This window comes from Lactuca virosa, chromosome 2 (assembly GCF_052849685.1).
Source record: "Lactuca virosa cultivar CGN04683 chromosome 2, Lactuca_virosa_CGN04683_v6, whole genome shotgun sequence".
NCBI classification, from domain to species: Eukaryota; Viridiplantae; Streptophyta; class Magnoliopsida; order Asterales; family Asteraceae; genus Lactuca; species Lactuca virosa.
This window is the reverse complement of record NC_136427.1, coordinates 299,095,623-299,114,575: the sequence shown is the minus strand read 5'-3', so window position 1 is coordinate 299,114,575 and position 18,953 is coordinate 299,095,623. Positions and strand designations below refer to the sequence as shown.

Genomic DNA, 18,953 nt, shown 5'->3' with positions numbered 1-18,953 from the left:
TAGATGTTAGCAATTGCAAAATCAAGCTCTAGAAGTTGAGAGTTTTTTGTCGGATTTTCCTATGTTGTTGTTTAATTTCAGGAAGAATGTCAGATTTACTTTCATTTTTCATTTTATTAAACTAATAACAATTATGAACCGGTAACTCGTTTTCGATTTTTGATTTCTGATATCACATGATTTTCTGATATCCTTCTGCGAAGGTTGTTGCTGTTTTTTCTAGAATTTCATATGGTTTTTGTGTTCTTACGAGATTGTTAATGGATAATTACACCTGATTCAATTTGATTTGTTTTTCTAGAAATTCATCTGATCCTTCAATGTTGTAATTCAAGTTTGTTCATTTGGTAGGTGATATTTGACTTCCAGTTTTTGGCACTTTTGGTTGTTGCAGGCTCTTTAGCTTGCTCTGTAAAGACACGTTAAGCATAAATCTCTCTAACACCATACAGCTCCAACTTCCACGCCTCTCTTTGATTTTCTTGTTTCCATCTCTGTCCTGTACCTTTCGCACACCACAACATGAAACAACATCGAAGTCTAAATCACCACACCGTCGTTTGACGACCTGCACCTCCACCTTTCACTTCATCCTTTTGAATTCAAATATGATTTATGAAGTTTGATTATGTCTCTCTAGCTAATCAGGTTGGTCATTCTTCCTTCCTTCAATCTTTCACAAGTTGTACTTTAGGCTTACAGATTGATCCTGGTTGTATGCTTCATTTTGTGCAAAGTCGTAGGATGTTCAAATAGACATCATCACCCTTTGATTCAAGAATTTGATTTGAATTAGATGAATTTTGTGTTACTTTTTATTGATGAATTAATATTATTGTGGTCTTGACCTTGTCTTTGCATATTGATTGACTTTATGAACTAAAGTGAGGTGCCAAATGTCTTCACTCATTTAAATGCCATGTCACGATCGAGTCTCATCTCCGCCTCATCTTCTGCAATCGAATTACATCTCTGTCTCATCTCCGGTGACCGATTTGGTACTACACCTCATCTCTTATTCATTTTTTGTATATCTTTCAGATTTGGAATTATGTTTTAGTTTACAACACTTTTTTGATATTGATCACTCTAGGTTCCTCTTATGAATCTGTCTCTTCTTCCTCCTATCATCGTACCTTCATCACTCTCTTACACATCGATCTAGATTTCAGGGAATAGCGGTCCAAATATGATTGTTGATAATGGCAGTGGCTTTCAATTTTTTGATCTGGTATTACCTTCTTCTGGAAAACATATTACTAATATTTTTACAGGCTTTGATTTTCATTTTTTTCCTATAACTGGTCTCTAATAAGAGCTTTATTGTCTGTGAAATTGCATATCTTGTCATTTAGTTTATTTGAATACTTTTATATAGTTAATCTTCTATCAGTTGTCACTTTACAGGCTTAAGAGTTTTGATTGTTGTCAGAAATACAGTGGTGTTAACACATTTGGTGTTAACCAATAACAATGTATCTAATGTTATAACAACTTTTAATGGCGAATATCAAGGAGTATGCCCCAATAGTATACACTCCAACAGTAGGACTTGTTGGACAGAAATACAGTGGATTGTTTAGAAGACCAAGAGGGATATATTTCAGTGCTCTTGATCGTGGAGAAATGATGTCAATGGTTTATGATTGGCCTGCTGAACAGGTACTCTACTTTTAAATAAATGATATCATTTTTTTTAATTATTAGATATACATACATTGGTGTTTGTGTTCAAATTTCAAAACCTTTTTGCAAATTTTGTAGGTTGATATGATTGTTGTTACTGATGGAAGCAGAATAATGGGTCTTGGTGATCTAGGAGTTCAGGGTATTGGAATTGCAATTGGGAAGTTGGATTTATATGTTGCTGCAGCTGGAATAAATCATCAGAGAGTAATGTTTGCACATTATCCATCTCAATATATACATATTTCTAAAATTTCTCACATGCAAACATATATCTTTTTCCTTTTTTTATTGTAACAGGTTCTTCCTATCATGATTGATGTTGGAACCAACAATGAGAACCTTCTACAAAATCCCTTGTGTAACTTTTTTTCTTCTCTTCTTGATTTTTTTTCGAACCTTATTAAGTAAATTACATGTGATTCACATGTAAATCACATATAAATCCAATGTCATACACATGTAATTCACATATGAATTACATATGATTAACATGTAAATCACATGTTATTCACATATGAATCACATGTGATTCACATGTAAATCACATATTATTCACATATGAATCACATGTAATTCATATATGAATTAGATGTGATTCACCTGTAATTCACATATGAATTACATGTGATTCACATGTAAATCACATATAAATCACATGTTATTCACATGTAAATCACATGTTATTCACATGTAAATCAAATGTTATTCACATATGAATCACATGTAATTCATATCTGAATTAGATGTGATTCACATGTAATTAACATATTAATTACATGTGATTCACATGTAAATCACATATGAATTACATGTGATTCACATTTAAATCATATATGTATTTTTGTGAGTGTATGTGCATCAACCGATTTCTTTTTATTTTTCTTGTTGATTTGGAAGAAATAGTGGTGAATATTGAAGATGTGAAAAATGATAAATTGAAGAAAATATGGAAATATTGACACGGAGACATGAAAACGCTTTGAAATTCTGTAGCATTTTTTTGTTTTTAATATTTTATATTGTATCGAATAAAATATTTATTGTATTGTGTTTATAGATTAGTAAATAAAATGAGTTTTCTTATTAATTCTTTAGAAATATTATAATATATGAAATATGCATATATGCACTTGTAAAAATATGCATAAATGTACCAAAAATGTTGATTTTTTTGGTTAAAAAATTATAGTATTTTTTAAATTTTCCATTTTATTTTTTTTTATTTTATTGATTTTTAAATGCTTTTAAAAAAAATTGCAGTTTTTTTTTAAATATTTTTTTCAATATTTTTTTCAAAAATTCATGTTTTCCATAAAAAAATTAAAAAATCTACACTTAAAAAAAAAACTAAAAAAATACTATTTTTAAAAAAATCTGAAAATTTGATTTATTATGTATTTTTTAGACATTTATATTAATATTTACAATAACACAAAAAATTAAACATTAAATGAGATTGATAAGATTACGATCATGCCCTTAATGAATTAGTTTTGATCTAACGCTCCACTTTTAGTTCTCGGGTTCTCGGGAAACTATAAGTTCTCACCCGATCTCGCCATATATATATATATATATATATATATATATATATATAAAAGTAGGTTCACGTGAAAATATAAATATGTTGTGAAAATAAAAAGAATCAATCAGAATTTGCCACCTATAAGTATTTTTAGAAATAATTTATAAATTAATTATTAATTGTAATTACGTGATTATATACTAATTAGTAAATTTACATTTTTTCGGTTTGCACACGATTTCATATTCTCTGCATTCTCTCTCTTCATCCTTTATTCCTCTTCCCCCAGTCCAACTTTCGATTATAATAATCAACGCTGATACTCTCCATTACCACCAAACCTAATCACCGCCTCCGCCACTCCTAACACCACCAACGAGATCGATGACAATCATATGTTGTCGCCACCATCAATACCACGCACCACCGCCATCACGACCCCATAAACGATGCTATTCCTCCTCCGACCTAAGACCATCAAAGTCGGGGTGTTCTCCATCCTTTTTACTGCGAGCCACCATTTCAACATATCACCCAAAGTCGGGGTCTGATCCACTTTTTCCACGTCGTCAAACCACCATAGACACATCCGAGCACTTTGGGCATAAACTTTTTTATCTCGACAAATTCAAGAGACACGGTACCTGCTCCCTTCTCTCTAACCCTAGCGCCCAACAACCACCCACCACTGTTCATCTTCTCTCTCAGTCACCACCTCCACTAATAACGCACCACTACAAACCTCCGCCTTTCTCCTCTCTAACAAAACCCTAGTCTATAACTTTGCATGCCTGATTAAAAAACGCAAAAGGCTCCCACACGAAACAAAGTGAAATTGAGGCACTTTTGAGTGACGGTGGCCAATATCAATAGGAATCAAAGCTTTGCTAGCTGCGATCACATCATCCCCTCACATATCTCTCTTATTCCTTCACCTTTTTCATACATGATTTCGGTCTTTCCTTATTAATACCTGATTCTGATTTTGTTCTTTTCCTTATTAATAACCGATTCTTCTTTCTTTGTGGATTTTCACTTGATTTCTGTGTTGTGTTATATAAGAGAGAAGGAGATAGGAGATGAAATTATGATGCACATATATAGGTTTTTAGTTCGTTAATTTAACTGTGAAATATAATTTGTCTATGTAATTTCTCAGGTTCTTGCTCACCCTGTGTTAGTTTCTTTTATTAAAGTTCCTGCTCCAAAAAAAAATTTGGTTTGATCGTTCACGTTCTTGAAAAGTTTTATTTTGATCAAGTGTTAATTTAAGTTCAATTTGGTGCTCATCATGGAAAAGGAAACAACTAGATGCAATGATGCAATCATCGACTGGTAAGCTTCTAACGTTTTTTTTTTTTCTTTCTATTTTAATTACACCATACGTTTGTTTTTATCCTTTAATATGCGCAATCAGTCGCTGCATTTTTGGATTTAGTTGATTCTTGTTTTTTTCCCTTCTAGTTTTTCCCTAATTCTCTCAAATTGATTGGTGTTTTTTTTTTAATAGATTATGTTGTTTCTTTGCCTTACTTCACTCAATCAAATGCTGCATTTTTTGATTTCTACTGTTTTTTGTCCAATATCGCTCAATCGAATGTTGCATTTCTTGAGATCTGTTGTATATGCACTTATTTATTCAATCAATTACTACATTTTTCTAAATTCAAGTGTATTTTTTTCCATGCCAATTTTCTATATAGTTTGTGGTTTTGGAATTTGGATCATCGAAAATTTAACTGGATAGATGGATTCTCTAGCTATAGAGAGTAATATTTAATGGCTTCCATCTTAAACTTTTACTGATTTCTTTTGTTTGCTTTAGTTTACTTGATTTGTACAACACTGCTACAGTCACTTAGGTATCCGACATGAAATTTATTTTAGATATTTCCTCTTTGAATGTCAAGATTAGGTGGTTTCTTTCCTTGCTGGAATTCGTTCAATTGAGTGTATTCAATAACTTCTTGATCAAAAACCTCTTCTTCATTATTACCTTCAGGTTATCTCCAGATAATTCTTATATAAAAGAGTAATCTTTCTTTGAACAGAGACGGAAGAAAATAGAAGAAATGGAAAAAAGGTGTTGGGAACTTAAGGTGAATCTGAAGTAAAAGAAGACATTGAATATGAAAATCCTTCTGAAGTAATTAAACTCCTTTTTAGTTGTGTTTTTATTAAATGATCAATTAGTTATTATGGAGCAAGAAGAATAAGAAGATGAAGATGAAGATGAAATTATAGAGGAATTTGTGGAAGTTATGTATGTAGTCGGTTTATAAAAGTAAAAAATTGTGAAAGTGTGGATATAGTTACTATTGAAAATTATGTACATATCCTTTATGATTATATAAAGTTTTATATTAGTTAATAAACATAAGAATGATGTGTTAAATTGTAATTGTTTCTATTTATTTTGTATTATATTAGCATTTTTGCAAGAACTCTCAGGTTAGTGATATCTTTATCAAAGTATGAAGACTTTACAAATTTGAGAAGATAAAGTTTGTGTGAGTGGTATTTAAACACACAAGCTTAATCCAAAGTTCGAAAAAAAAGGGTTAAATTCTTGATATAAAAATGTGTTTCACACATGCCGGTTAAACAAAGAAGAAAACTGACTTTAGAAGTTAAATGCAGTCAGTTTATTAAATTACATTTATGTCCTTCAAACCTAACTTTAAAATTAGAAATTTAATCAAAATACAAGACCAATGTGGCACAATTTAATAGGTTCTCTTCATTTTCGCATTTTCGCAAAATTTTTATATTTTCACATTAGCTCTCCCATATATATATATATATATATATATATATATATATATATATATAGAGAGAGAGAGATTTATTAATGACGTGTGTTGATCAAAGTACATCCTTCCTATTTATAAAGTTGCAATACTATGAATACAATTAATACAAAGAAAGGGAAAGATAAAGAAACGCTTTGGGCTTGATGTCTATTAAACGTACTAAAAGGCTATTCCACGAAAATTGTCGTCTTGATTGAGGACATGATGGAAGATATATCATTTAAGAGTAAATTATAGTTTTGGTCTCCTATCGTTGGCACTAATAAATTTTCAAAATTTATACGATTCGTTCTCATGGTTATTGTTGCAAAAAATCCATCATGGTGTGTCCTTTACCGATTATCGTTAAACCCTCTCAATTAAATGTTTGTCAAAGGATAATTATGTAATGTTTTGTTTGTATTTAAATTTATATTTTTCAATTTAATTATAAATAATATATTGATGTTAATTTATTATTAAATAACTATTGATTATGAATTATTAAGATATTTGTTACAAAATATAAAGTTGTTGAGTTGCAGTGAGACCAATTTTATAAAAGGTTAGATATTAGCGTTTTTTTGTAACAAATACAAAGTCATATATTAGGCATATTCTAGCAAAACGGTAGAATAAGAAAAATCCATCAATTACAACGGTTTTAAAAGTCAAGCATTCCAAGATACATCGGATTTGGAAGCTTTACATTTAAGCCAAGAAAAAGAATATAGAACAATAGAGTCAAAAATGGAACTTTTTTTTAATTTGTAGAGATTATTACAAAATTTCACCTGGCACGTCTGAAAGATAAACGGCATTACACTACCGTGGGCGATCTTAGTTTGTGTATTCCACCATTGATGCCATTAAAAACCCCCACATGTTGATGATGTCATGTGATGGATCGGGTGAGGGTTTAATTCTTATTAGGTTTGAGAAAATGTTTATTGACAAGAGAATATATGTTTCCATGTTTTTATTGATGAATGTATTTTTTAATAAAATTATCTAAGATATGAAGTATATAGAAAGCAGTATTTTAGTGTTTATGAGCATTGCTCTACATTTTATATGGATTTCCTTATAGATGGTCTTGGACAACATACAGTAGCGAGTCTAGAGCTGAAAATCACGTGGTTCCCTGACTGAGTTCAAGCGGGCCGGTTCAAGAGAAAAATCAGGTCAACCGAAAAAACAACCAATTCGGTATGTATAAAATTGATGGTGAAAGGACCGAACCTAAGTCAGTCATTCCTTAATTTTTTTTTTCTTTTTACTAAAATCAATTTATACTTGGAGTATGGCGATTTAAACCATGCATTGCCAAGCTTATGGTGTGGAAGCATGAAATGAGAAATAGTTATTTATAATAAAAACACATCACCATTTTTTTTGAGTCGATATGTGACTCTTTCATGCCACAAAATATCATATGATTTTTATTATTTTTAGTTTATACTTTTTTCATCCAAACAAATACATTAAGGTAGGTCCCTTAAAATATTTAAGATATGTCCTAAATATTTTTATATATAACTTGTAAAAATTTTAAATTTAGGTGGGTCAAGTGCCCCACCTTAGCATATATTAATCTCGGCACTGACAACATATGTCACCAGTGGAGTATCATGTTATCCTTAAGTATGACATCATGATTCAATTATTTCCGGTTGATGAGATATGTTAAGTTTATTGCACGAAATGTTTGGACTTTTTGGGGAACATGCAATACATTCTAGAGTGCTCTCGGGATTCAAGTACTAACAAAATATTGTTAAGGACTTTCTTTTTGATGTATTTAGGCATGCTAATATCAACACTTACACCAATTGATGTTTTGATTTTTGGATGGATAGGGAGGGAACACGCATGTGTAGATCTAATAAGAGTTTGCTCTCTCGTAGGCTTGAGGAATGAGATTTCACTGTGGGGCGGACTGTAATAAAAGTTGTTTCATGCAAAGTGAAAAATATGAGAAAACGTATATGGAAAATCAACACATATATATATTATTCGTGTTTGATACATTTGGTTGCCTTGAGTCACATGGTGTGGAGCTCTTTAATGGAGTCCAACCGGTTATGCGTATTAGTATTATGATCCCAAGTTTTAGAATGTGATCTTTAAAAAATTAGTTTTGTCATCGAGAAAAGGTTAATGACGCAACTTATTACATGTTTACCTTACACCTCGATGTAAAAAATATAAATTGAGCAACATTTTTCTCAAAGACAATTCCATGTTTAATAATGTAATAAAACCATGAACTCTCAACTTTATGCTTGTGTGGTTTGTGGCGTATGCAGTTTAAGGTTTTAATGAGGGTCTTCTTTTATAAAAGGTTATCAGATATCAGGTTGTGTACATCAGGCCATAGAATTTTGTATCTTATATTTGTTATTTTGTCAGTCACGATTAGTAACCCGGTTTAATTTAGTTTGCTAGATGTGAGTGATTGTTAGACTTATTTCACTATGGCTATATTTATACATTTATGGTATGGTATTTTGATGGTTTGTTTAAGTATATGGATGTAAATTGCCTCAATATTTTTAAGTTATTCTTTCCATATAAGAATGCTTTCAATTTGATCTAAGCATGTTCTCAAATAACTTGCTAGTTGCTTTGAGTGGTTTAAATCCTTGGGGGAGTTCATATAAATCTGAGTACCAATTGATGAATCTCAATATCAACTGAGCCATTTAAATAAGTTGTAACAACATCCCTTAAAATTTAAAAAGCAAATCAAGTCCTTTTATTGCAGGGACCGATAAGATTTCATCCTTTGCATTTGGTCAACCAAAAAGAGACATCAAATCAACAAAAGGGCATGTAATTGTAAATTTATAATATAACAATTAATAGTATCAAGATCCCACATAATTAACCCTTGAAACGCACAACCTAACTTATTCAACATTGTACCCTACAACACCCACAATTACCACAAAAATGAAATATAGATTTAATAACCACAAGATAATATAATATGATTATAACCCTTGAATTGAATTCAGCTGTAAAGGGGAAGGGGCTGATCGAATGTATGATTTACAGTTGTTGTGATAAGTTTTAGCGATGAAGAATCTTGGTCTCATTTATCTTGTTCCCCCTGAACGCTGAAAGAGAGAAGAATGACCTTGTTGCTGAAAAGCAAAATCACGACACAATATTGGAATCTATAAAATAAAATAAAATAAAATAAGTAGCCTCTTTTATTAATTTTACCTTTAGATTCGTCAGTATCATCCTCTCCTTCTGGGCTTGACCAATGAGTTGAATGCGATTGTGAATCAGGTTTAGTTGTTTTTCTAGCAAACTTCAAAAGTCGCTTTAATCCTCTGGGTGCGTCCTTTTGGTAGACTAGGGTGGGAGGGTGGGAGTCGTTACCCCACTCGGATTCATTGCTTTCCTCAAGCATCATCTGAGATAAGGAATGGCGAACACGTGGCAGCACTAGGCTTTCCTTGTACGGAACAATCTCATTTTCACGATTCTCTGCGTAAATTTCTACTTTGGGTTCTTCTGTCACATTCACACCAGACAATTCTTCTATTTCTACCCCTAAATCACCATCACATGACAACTTGTCTGATTGCTCACATTCAACCACCTCGGGTTCCACAAAATTAGTTTTTGGAGTTTCACTTTGATCACTACTTTCCATCATATCATGATTTATAATCATTATATCAACATTCCTTGTAGTTGTGGCTTCGGTTCTAGAAGTTTCGACAGGCTGTTGTGATAGTGATACAACTCCTCGTGTCTTTATAACACCACCAGCAACAGGGCCGACCCTAGAACCCTTACGAAGGAAAGGTGGCTTTGTTTCAACTACTGGAACCACACTGTTTTTTTTAGGGGTCTCAACTTTGGTTCTTCTTCTTGTTGTTGTCTTTTTGTTTTCAGTCGATGTGGGATGTTTCTTCTCAATATTCGTAGCTCTAATTCTCGTGTTCCCATCTGGTTTTGTTGACTTCACAGTCTTCAACCGTGGCTGTAAATTTTCAACTTTTGATGATGCAGGAGATTCAGGTTTTCGATTAGTTGCAGGTTGTGGTGACTTTCGTGTAGTAGGCAAAGAAGATGAGTTTAATGTAGATTTCTTGATTGCAGAAGGTTTCATGGTGGTTTTGGAATTTATCAACTGGGATTGGGCTGTGTTCTTTTGAGTTTTTTGTTGATGTCTTCCATTAGATTTAGCACCACTCACATTGGTACTGGAGCTTTTCTCAACTCTCTTTCTAGCACCTTGTTTTTGGACCTTTTCTTCCCTTTTTTTATTATCATGATCCTCGTAAACTTCGCCTTTCTGCTCCTTTGAAATCTTTATTTTGCTATCATCACTTGTCACATTTTGATCATTAAATCCCTTTTCTTGACTCCATTCATCATCTCTTTCAGCTTGTTCAAATTTCTCAGCTTCCACACCCAACTCCTCATATGTTGTTCCCTTTTCAGGACAAGTTTCAGTATTGGAATTATTATTATTATTATTATCAGTCTCTGTTTTGACATCTGGATCTATATTTTTGGGGCTGCTTAAAGTAGTCCCTTTTTCACCCATTCCTGAACTCCATCTTCTAAGTACAGCTTTGTTTGCACTCTTTGTTGTCTTCTGAACATTTACTACACCTTGGTCTCTTTGTTTGCTTTCAAACAGACTGATTTTATCTTGTACACTCATTCTCAATACATTGTTGTTAACAGGTCTGTGTGAATCTTCTTCCTCTTCCTCTTCATCATCTCCTAGGGGCATTGTTGACTTTTCCCTACCTGGAAAATAGTTGAGACTCTTGATACTTAATGCAGCTGTTCTTCGAGAACCAGATCGCCCTATCTGGATTCTTCTCATTGGAGATGCTGATCTTTTAGGCATTGAAGATCTTGTAACACCACGACTTCTTTCAGTATTCAGTTCATCCTCCTCACTTGAATCCTCATCTTCTATTGAGCTCAATTCAACAGACTTCTGCAATGAGTCCCTGAAACATGTACATGCAGAAAATACTAAATAGTAATCTTCAAGTCCCAAATTATCATAATACGTGAATCTAAGAAAAAGAAAGATACCCTAGAGCCTTGGCTCCAAAATGAAGAGCAAAGTTTCCCAAGTCAGAAATGTCTTTAAGTGAGTATTTTGAACTAATAGCCTTGTTTAACACAGCAGCTAGTTCCTCTTTCAATGCTGTCAATCTCAAATCAACTGCTACCAGAATTTCACTCCTATCCAAAGAAACCACAACATATGTTGATAAGAAAAAGCATAACATAAGGAATTAAAGGACGCCAAAAAGAACCATACTTATCAGATGATGAGATTATAAAATTTCTGGTCCCCTCTAGTTGAGAGATTTCTTTTCCAATGCTAAGGACGTCTGACAAACCAATAATTTGTAGAAATCTAACAAATTAAAATGAACTAAAGTGAGAAGAAAGAGAATGATAGCTTTTCAGAACTTTGGAAATTGGAATTGAGATACATATAATAATATGGACCTTGTCAGTGTGGCTATTGTAAACCAGCTGGCATCATTTATGTTGTCAGGTGGTAAAATCTTGAACTTTGTGTTGGAGTCTTTGGAGGACAAATTTCTTGTTTCAGGTGAATGTAACAACAGTTGTTTCAAGGGTCCAGATGCTAAATTCTCTTCTTTGTTGCTGCTCCATACACTTACCTCATACCTACCATAAGAGCAAAAGGGGGGGATGGATGGACTTTCATTTTAGTAAAAAAGTGAAGTACACTAAATTTTAACATGGCTGATATGAAACATAGAAATGTGAGAAATTCAAAATGTTGATATTTCACTTCAGTTTCTAAGTTATAGTCCAGAAGGAAGATCAATTCAAGAGCTGCTAGCATCAGCCCATTCAAGAGGAAACAGTAAAAAAGTAATCGGTAAACAGGTGAAAAACAATTATCTGTAAATGAAAATTCAAAGGGAAATAACCTGTTCTGGCTTGGAAATGTGTGAAATTCAACATAATCAAGTGTTGCATCAAGATTTATTCCGCCCTCCATCTCTACCAACCTGAAACAATGTAGCAAAACCCTAAGTTAACTCAATTTCCTCCTACAGTTTGTTAAATACCCCTGCACATGCTCATGTCGTACAAAAAAGAAAAACAGATAAGCATCCTTTTCATTTTCAACTTTCAAATAGTCAATTTTACTCTAAAGTCACCCGTAACAGAACTCACCGACTTATATAAAACAATCAGGCAAAGCATCATCAGCCTTATCGTGAAAATCATCACAATCTTTGAAAATTCAATGATGGAATTATGAGCTAACAAAATTCCATAGTGATAATGCAATAGACATACAACCTACCGTTGACGATAAGATCTAGCCAAACAAATTCCCTAAACTTCAGCAACAAAATTCGCAGCTCAGAACGACACTGAAAAGGAAATTTTACCACAATTCCCAGGAAAACCCCAAATCAATCGTCAGTTTATTTCAAATCTGTGAATGCACTATTCAAACACACAGTAAGGTATACAAGTGTGTATAATGTATAAAGAGTTGAAGTGGAGACGATCAAAAGTGATCAAAGAAGTTGTTTTCAAATCATAAATGCGAAATTGAATTGGATACTGTGGTTTTTCCTTCCAGTTTGGTTTACGCTGCGAGAGAGAGACAGAGCAGTGGGCACACATTGGGTTTACACGTAGTGGAATGATTGTGATACTATTAAATTAATAAGCATTTATAAATCCTACGAGGCTACGACTCTACGGCGCGTGGTATCACCTTCCTTTCAATGAATATAACAAAAATAGCATATTTTTTTGTTTTTTTAAAATGAGCATTTTGTAGAGAAAGCCACATATCAGAGTAATTACGTACATCTTAGAGTTGGTATACCGTATACGTATACGCTTGGGGGTGAGATTTGACGTAAATGTATTTTGGAATCTAACAGCATATATATTTCGGACCAATGTTGTGAATTTAAGACTGACATCGTAATGTACATTTTGTATATTATGAATTGTATATTATGGACACATATTTCAGAATCTTTGCACTACATATCCTTTGTTTCCTTTCGCTTCACTTACAAACTAAGAATTCAAAATTGCTTTTGCCAACATTTGAAAAAGAGTTCATCAGATCAAGTGTATGAGAAGAAAGCTTTGTCAAATCCATCGAGTTTACGAATGAACAAATCCATCGAGTTTCACCAACATTAAGAAAGGTGTTAAGGACCGTTTTCAGTTCTATTTTGTATAATTTATATCGTGTGGTCACGTGATAACAACAACACGGTCATTAAACATGTATGGTCGTTACCATATGGTTCATATTTATTTGACATGTGTAATGTATCGAGCTACATACCGCACGGAAATGATGTGTCATCCATCTGGTCCACCTAAATGGGAAATACTAAACCAAATGATGGTCATGTTACCCCTTTCTAATTGAATAATTAATATATGGATTTGTCATTATCAATATTACTTTGCATTCTGGAACAAATCATGTTATTTCAAACAATTGTTGGTATTCCATGGTGTAATTCTAAGGTTGTCCGAGCAACATACAAGTTACCAACAAGCCTACTAACTACTCTAACAAATAAATTATGGGAAATGAAATCTAGGCATACTAAGAATATACAGACTTGTTCTTCGAATTCCATAGATGTTCTTCATATTTCATACTTGTACTTTACACATATAAACATAAAAGCTAAGTAGATAAACATGTCAATTTTACCTAGTTTGTAGGATTTATGCTTTTCTTCAAAGTAATACTTTGATGGAGATGGTGCAAGAGGTCTGGAATCTAATATTTTTTAGATTTTCTAGAATTATATTTCCGTATGAGTTTTTGGTCCCTTTTATATAGGATCGAACCACATAAATGGGTTTGGCCCGTTTTTAAGATGTTCCATTCGGGACTAATTGGTCATTTAAAAAAATATTTTTTTTTTAAATCAACATTACATAATGGTTAGTTTTCTTCATATAACATATTTATGGCCTCTCTTTTTTTTTCTAAATTAATAATCATAAAAAAGAATTATTTTGCATAGGTTGTCCCGAATGTTATAAGTGTATCATACAAAAAAAATTTAAAACTCACATTTTAACACTATAGCTAAGAAAGTTAGAAAGATTACATACAAAGAATAAAACTCACATTTTAAAACTTAATTTTATCAAAAGTTGGATTCGAATGTGTAGTTTTTGTCTTTTTAAGCAAATTTAGTTAGAGATTTTATTTCATCATGATAAATTTTGGTGGTTGTGAAGATTTATTCATTTCATAAAGGTTTTCCTTAGAATTAACTTTGAGAATGGTAGGAAAAAACTTGAATGCATCATAATTCAATTGGAATGGTTAATGATTTGTATGTATTTGTAATATATATATATATATATATATATATATATATATATATATATATATATATATATATATATATATATATATATATTCAAATGCTGAAAAATATTGAAATTTGTTTACAAAAGAAATCAAATCTGAATAATTAAATTATTTTCAAAATTAAACGGCCATAATTTGTGATTAACATTATGATTAATATATTTTCCCTCATTAATTGTACGGTTACTTAATTGTTTTTCTTATTTATTTGATTAAATCCGAAAAATACAAATGATTGACTATAATTCATTCATACTTTTCTCATAATAAATTATTAACGACAAAAATATTCATAAACTTTGTTCATCTACAAACTGAATTCAAGAAAAAAGAAAAATTCACCTGCAAAAATGGCGTTGATTATGATTGTCTTTAAAAAAAATGTTTGTTTTGAAGTACTCTGATATTTTTTTTTCTTCATTTACAAAGTCTAATAGTTAGATTATAATGAAACTTGAAGTAAAAAAATACATAAATAGGTAATATATATATATATATATATATATATATATATATATATATATATATATATATATATATATATACTTCTTGACTTAATAGTTAATTTTCCTAAAACAATTGGCCTTTTCTAGATATTTTCCTTAAATTAACTCAAAACTAAAACAAATTAAATAAACTAAGTATATATAAACTTTAACTTGAAATATCAAATATGTCAAGTAAAAGTTCAATATAATATTTTATGTAAATAAAAAGAAAAGACTCCAGATATACAGTAACACCATCTATAACACTATTTTTGTTGTAAAAATAGGGGGGGTTTGAGATGTTTTACCCGATTTTCTACACTTAAAATGAAACTTAATTGGAGATGCACTTGCACCAAATTTAACCTAAAACAAAACAAAAAAAATAACAAAAGTTACTACAAGAATGAAAAGTGAGTAAATAAACATACAACTGTTATCACATGGAACATGATTCTAACAAGTGAATGCTAGGGCAACTACTTAAAGGCTTATGTTAATACCATAACATAATTACCAACAAATTTATTAAAAAAAAAAAAAATTGAAAGTGTCAAAGAGGGAACATGGGTAGTTGGGCAAGGGTCAAGGTGAAGGCCCACCAGGCATCAGCTCAGGCCACACACTTCCACAGCCCATGTTGCTCCTTAGCTGTAACTCTGACACCTCCACATTTTCTATCTCTTTTATTGTGTTTTTACCAAATTGAACTCACAACCCCACCACCACCCAACACCACCACCACCACCACCACCGGTGGGTCAGGTGGGTCAAAACCTTGGACGTTAAAAGCATTATATGATACAAATAACCAAACCTAAGCCCCCACCTCATAATGATGCACACAGAATTTAACCATTATCAACTCCCACCACCTAACACATGTAAACAAAAAACATCCAGTTTTTTTACCAATCATTTCAATATCACACAACATATTATATAATATAATATATCATTAACTACAAGTGAAAAAAAAAAGGATTTAATTTCAATTAGACCACACATGTATCAAACCAAGCCTATTCCCAGTATATATCTCACTACGATCTTCATCATAGAAAAGAGCAGTAATATCCTCCAGAGCTTCTGTAGTCCTTGAAGCTTCAATCCTTCTATTCCTTGATTTGCACTTGCATCTTCTTCTATCACTATCACTATCACTGCAACTGCATTCATCCATCACAACATTATTCAATGCCTTCACTTTAGCCAGACATTTCCCAGTCAGAATATTGCTGATATTTATGGAACCTGCTGTGCATCATAAAATGCCATAAATAATAAGTAATGATCTGAAAGTAGAATAACAAATAACAAAAAACAAATAACAAGAAGTTATTATTATTTACCATTTCCTTCAGTTAATGGATCATCTGAATCGGCTTTGCAATATGAAATGATGAGATCCTGATCACTTGTGATGTAAATGTTGTTGGTGTTGCAGTCTGGATGCCATAACAAATGATCTTCAAATGAAGTCACAAGTTCCCCTCTGAAATTCCAGACTGCAACTGTTCTGTTTCTGAATGTCAGGAATAACTGATTCTCATACAGAAAGATGAATGCTGATGGAGTCATGAATTCTGTCCTGCTAACTTCTATTAGCTCAGAAGTTCGTACCTATTTTCACATTGAAACATAATTAGGTTTAGAATCTCAATGTTCTAAATGGAAGATTTAATAAACACCTAAATGGAAATGAGGAGACTAGTACTTACATCAAGAATCTGTAGATTCTCATTCTCTTGCTTTACAAGAAGCTTTTCATTGAACTGTTCGATAAAATCCACCTTCTTATGTCGATGAAGAAGATGGTTGAAAGATTTTAAAACAGTTCCATCTTCAATAGAGAGGATCTTTAAAGGGACATGGCCACTGGATTTGTTAAATATCAACAACATGATTCCAGGGCTGTTTCCAAAAAATTAAAAATTAAAAAGTCAGAAAACTGATGACATTCACCATTCATATATATATATATATATATATATATATATATATATATATATATATATATATATATTTTTGGGAAAAAGGGGGGATCTTTACCTTATTTTGATCTCTTGTACATTTTTATCTGATATGGAATACAACATCATATAGTTTTTTAGGTCGAACACCTTGTAAATGCTGAAAAAAAATTACAAAACAATGAATGAACATCGGACACAATAACATGCAAGTAAGAATATTAAAAAAAAAAAAAAAAAAAAAACAAGATTTTACCTATCTTGTGCTGAGAACGTGAGTACCTTCCCATTTACATCATCAAACTCTACAAATCCAGGCCATTTCAAAGATTCTGATTCAAAAAGAGCAAAACCAGCATCCGGTTGACCTCTCCTTATGTATCTAACAACATTATAAGCATGATATGTAAACTTCCAGTAAAGAAGATTTTGGAAAGATTATAGATACATACTCAATCCTTGTCGTTCTGCATTTCAAGGAACTAAAGCTGTCTGAAGCATACACTGAAACTGTAATGAGTGAATCATTGTTCTTATTGTAGAACAGGCTTCTTATAACCTCATCAGGAGTAACATTCAGAAAGCATATTCTCTTGTTAGTTTCTGCATCAGATAAGTAGAGCATGTCTTTCAGATATTTTTTTTAATGTAAGAAGTTCATTTGTATCTGATTATCTTCTTGACTATACCTCTGTTGAATGCTGCACAAACTCCTGATTGTGCAAGAGCAAATACTATATCATGAGCAGCTACAATCTCAATAATCTTTGACCTCTTCTTAAGAAATGGCAAAACTGTAGGACAGTGTCCCTTGGGATCATGGGTGTCATACTCCTCCTGAAGCAATTATCAATCAGATAAAAAGATTGTGGATACTGATATGCTGTTATCTTTAAGTACAAAGCCCATAATCAATACATAATAGAGCTTATCGGAATGTTAGAAAGTATTTTGGATTCAATACATGTAGCTTACACCAACAAGAAATGCTAATACAAGATTAAAAGTAGGGTTCGAACAAGCTAATCTACACATGAAAACACTAATTTTAGATATTCCTTTAAACCAACTTAAATTCATTCTTATGTTGAGTGGGAAGCTTCACTTCTATAATTCGAATTAACTATTCTCTCTGAAACGTTGTGCAGTATAATCGATATAGGGATGCAACAAATCGTAAAAAGCATAACTTAAAACAAAACGACTAATAAAGACATAAATGATATATAAACCTAGAAATAACCTGTAATCGAATATTTCTGAACCTCTCCTGAGCATCACACATACTAAAAGCACGTCCCCTTTTCGAACATATCTCTCTCCTCTGAAGCTTCTTAACGCTATTAACAAACCCATCAACACCTCCACGCGGCCGCTTCCTCGCAACCACCCGCCGGCCACTAGACGGACGTGGATTCGCCGTTATCCTCCTGCCATCCATCACTGTCATCCGTACAATCACTCGGATAAAAACCCCTCAAACTCTTAAATATCTGTCTTTGTGTGTGTCAGTAGCCCACTGCCAATCAATAAGTAAGCGCAAAAAGGATTCAAGATTTTTGTAAAAACCCTAAATCTCAGGACACAAGACAAATTGGAGGGGTTTTGTATTGCGCGAGATCCTGAGCAATTAACATGCTTGAATAAAACAAAATGGGAAAGTAAATTTCAAATTTCTTTCACGCCAATTCGTTTACTCTCTGCTTTAATTACATATATTTTGATTTCTTTCAATTCAGACTTTCAAACAGGGGAAAATGGTGGAATGTATGTCGATTTTGTTTCGCTTGTCCGACTTTAATCTAACCGTGAGCTTTTTGAATGAGTAATTGCCATCCACACCCCTGTTGTTTAATAAATTTTAAGTTCAGTCCCTTGCATTTAAAAACGTTAATACAAATTAAAATAAAGAGAAATACAAATTTGCCTTAATTTCCAATTAAGGGGGTGTTAGGGAGGACTTATTTGAAATAACAAGTGTTTTTTTTAGCCTATTACCTTATATGGTGTCAAAATGCTATAAGATAATAAACATTTTTTTGTGTTTGGCAAAATGCCAAAAAAAAAAATAGA

At 32.2% G+C, this 18,953-nt stretch overlaps 2 protein-coding genes and 1 long non-coding RNA gene across 5 annotated transcripts; 1 reads left to right on the top strand and 2 right to left on the bottom strand.

Moving 5' to 3' along the window:
- The first annotated feature begins 3,453 nt into the window (after positions 1–3,453).
- Positions 3,454–5,609, top strand: LOC145161495 (uncharacterized). The gene is made up of 2 exons (XR_013738512.1): positions 3,454–4,549; positions 5,266–5,609. It is a non-coding gene; the product is annotated as an uncharacterized LOC145161495 (long non-coding RNA).
- Positions 5,610–8,826: 3,217 nt separating this feature from the next.
- LOC145161494 (uncharacterized) lies at positions 8,827–12,687 on the bottom strand. Of its 2 annotated transcripts, none has more exons than XM_079081027.1 (7): positions 12,350–12,687; positions 11,967–12,047; positions 11,512–11,697; positions 11,318–11,416; positions 11,086–11,238; positions 9,238–10,997; positions 8,827–9,155 (listed from the first exon to the last, which is right to left on the bottom strand). In XM_079081027.1, exons 2-7 carry the CDS (start codon positions 12,035–12,037, stop codon positions 9,082–9,084), a joined length of 2,343 nt encoding a protein of 780 aa, XP_078937153.1. In that variant the 5' UTR covers positions 12,038–12,047; positions 12,350–12,687; the 3' UTR covers positions 8,827–9,081. The 2 variants fall into 2 exon arrangements, with proteins under 2 accessions (XP_078937153.1, XP_078937154.1); XM_079081028.1 differs by lacking the exon at positions 12,350–12,687 and adding an exon at positions 12,217–12,340.
- Positions 12,688–15,792: 3,105 nt separating this feature from the next.
- Positions 15,793–18,656, bottom strand: LOC145161493 (uncharacterized). 2 transcript variants are annotated; one of them, XM_079081025.1, is made up of 8 exons: positions 18,124–18,656; positions 17,570–17,717; positions 17,333–17,483; positions 17,137–17,262; positions 16,960–17,040; positions 16,629–16,821; positions 16,260–16,530; positions 15,793–16,164 (listed from the first exon to the last, which is right to left on the bottom strand). In XM_079081025.1, the coding sequence occupies exons 1-8, from the start codon at positions 18,328–18,330 to the stop codon at positions 15,899–15,901; spliced, it is 1,443 nt and encodes a 480-aa protein (XP_078937151.1). In that variant the 5' UTR covers positions 18,331–18,656; the 3' UTR covers positions 15,793–15,898. The 2 variants fall into 2 exon arrangements, with proteins under 2 accessions (XP_078937151.1, XP_078937152.1); XM_079081026.1 differs by having other exon boundaries at positions 15,793–16,161.
- Positions 18,657–18,953: the final 297 nt, after the last annotated feature.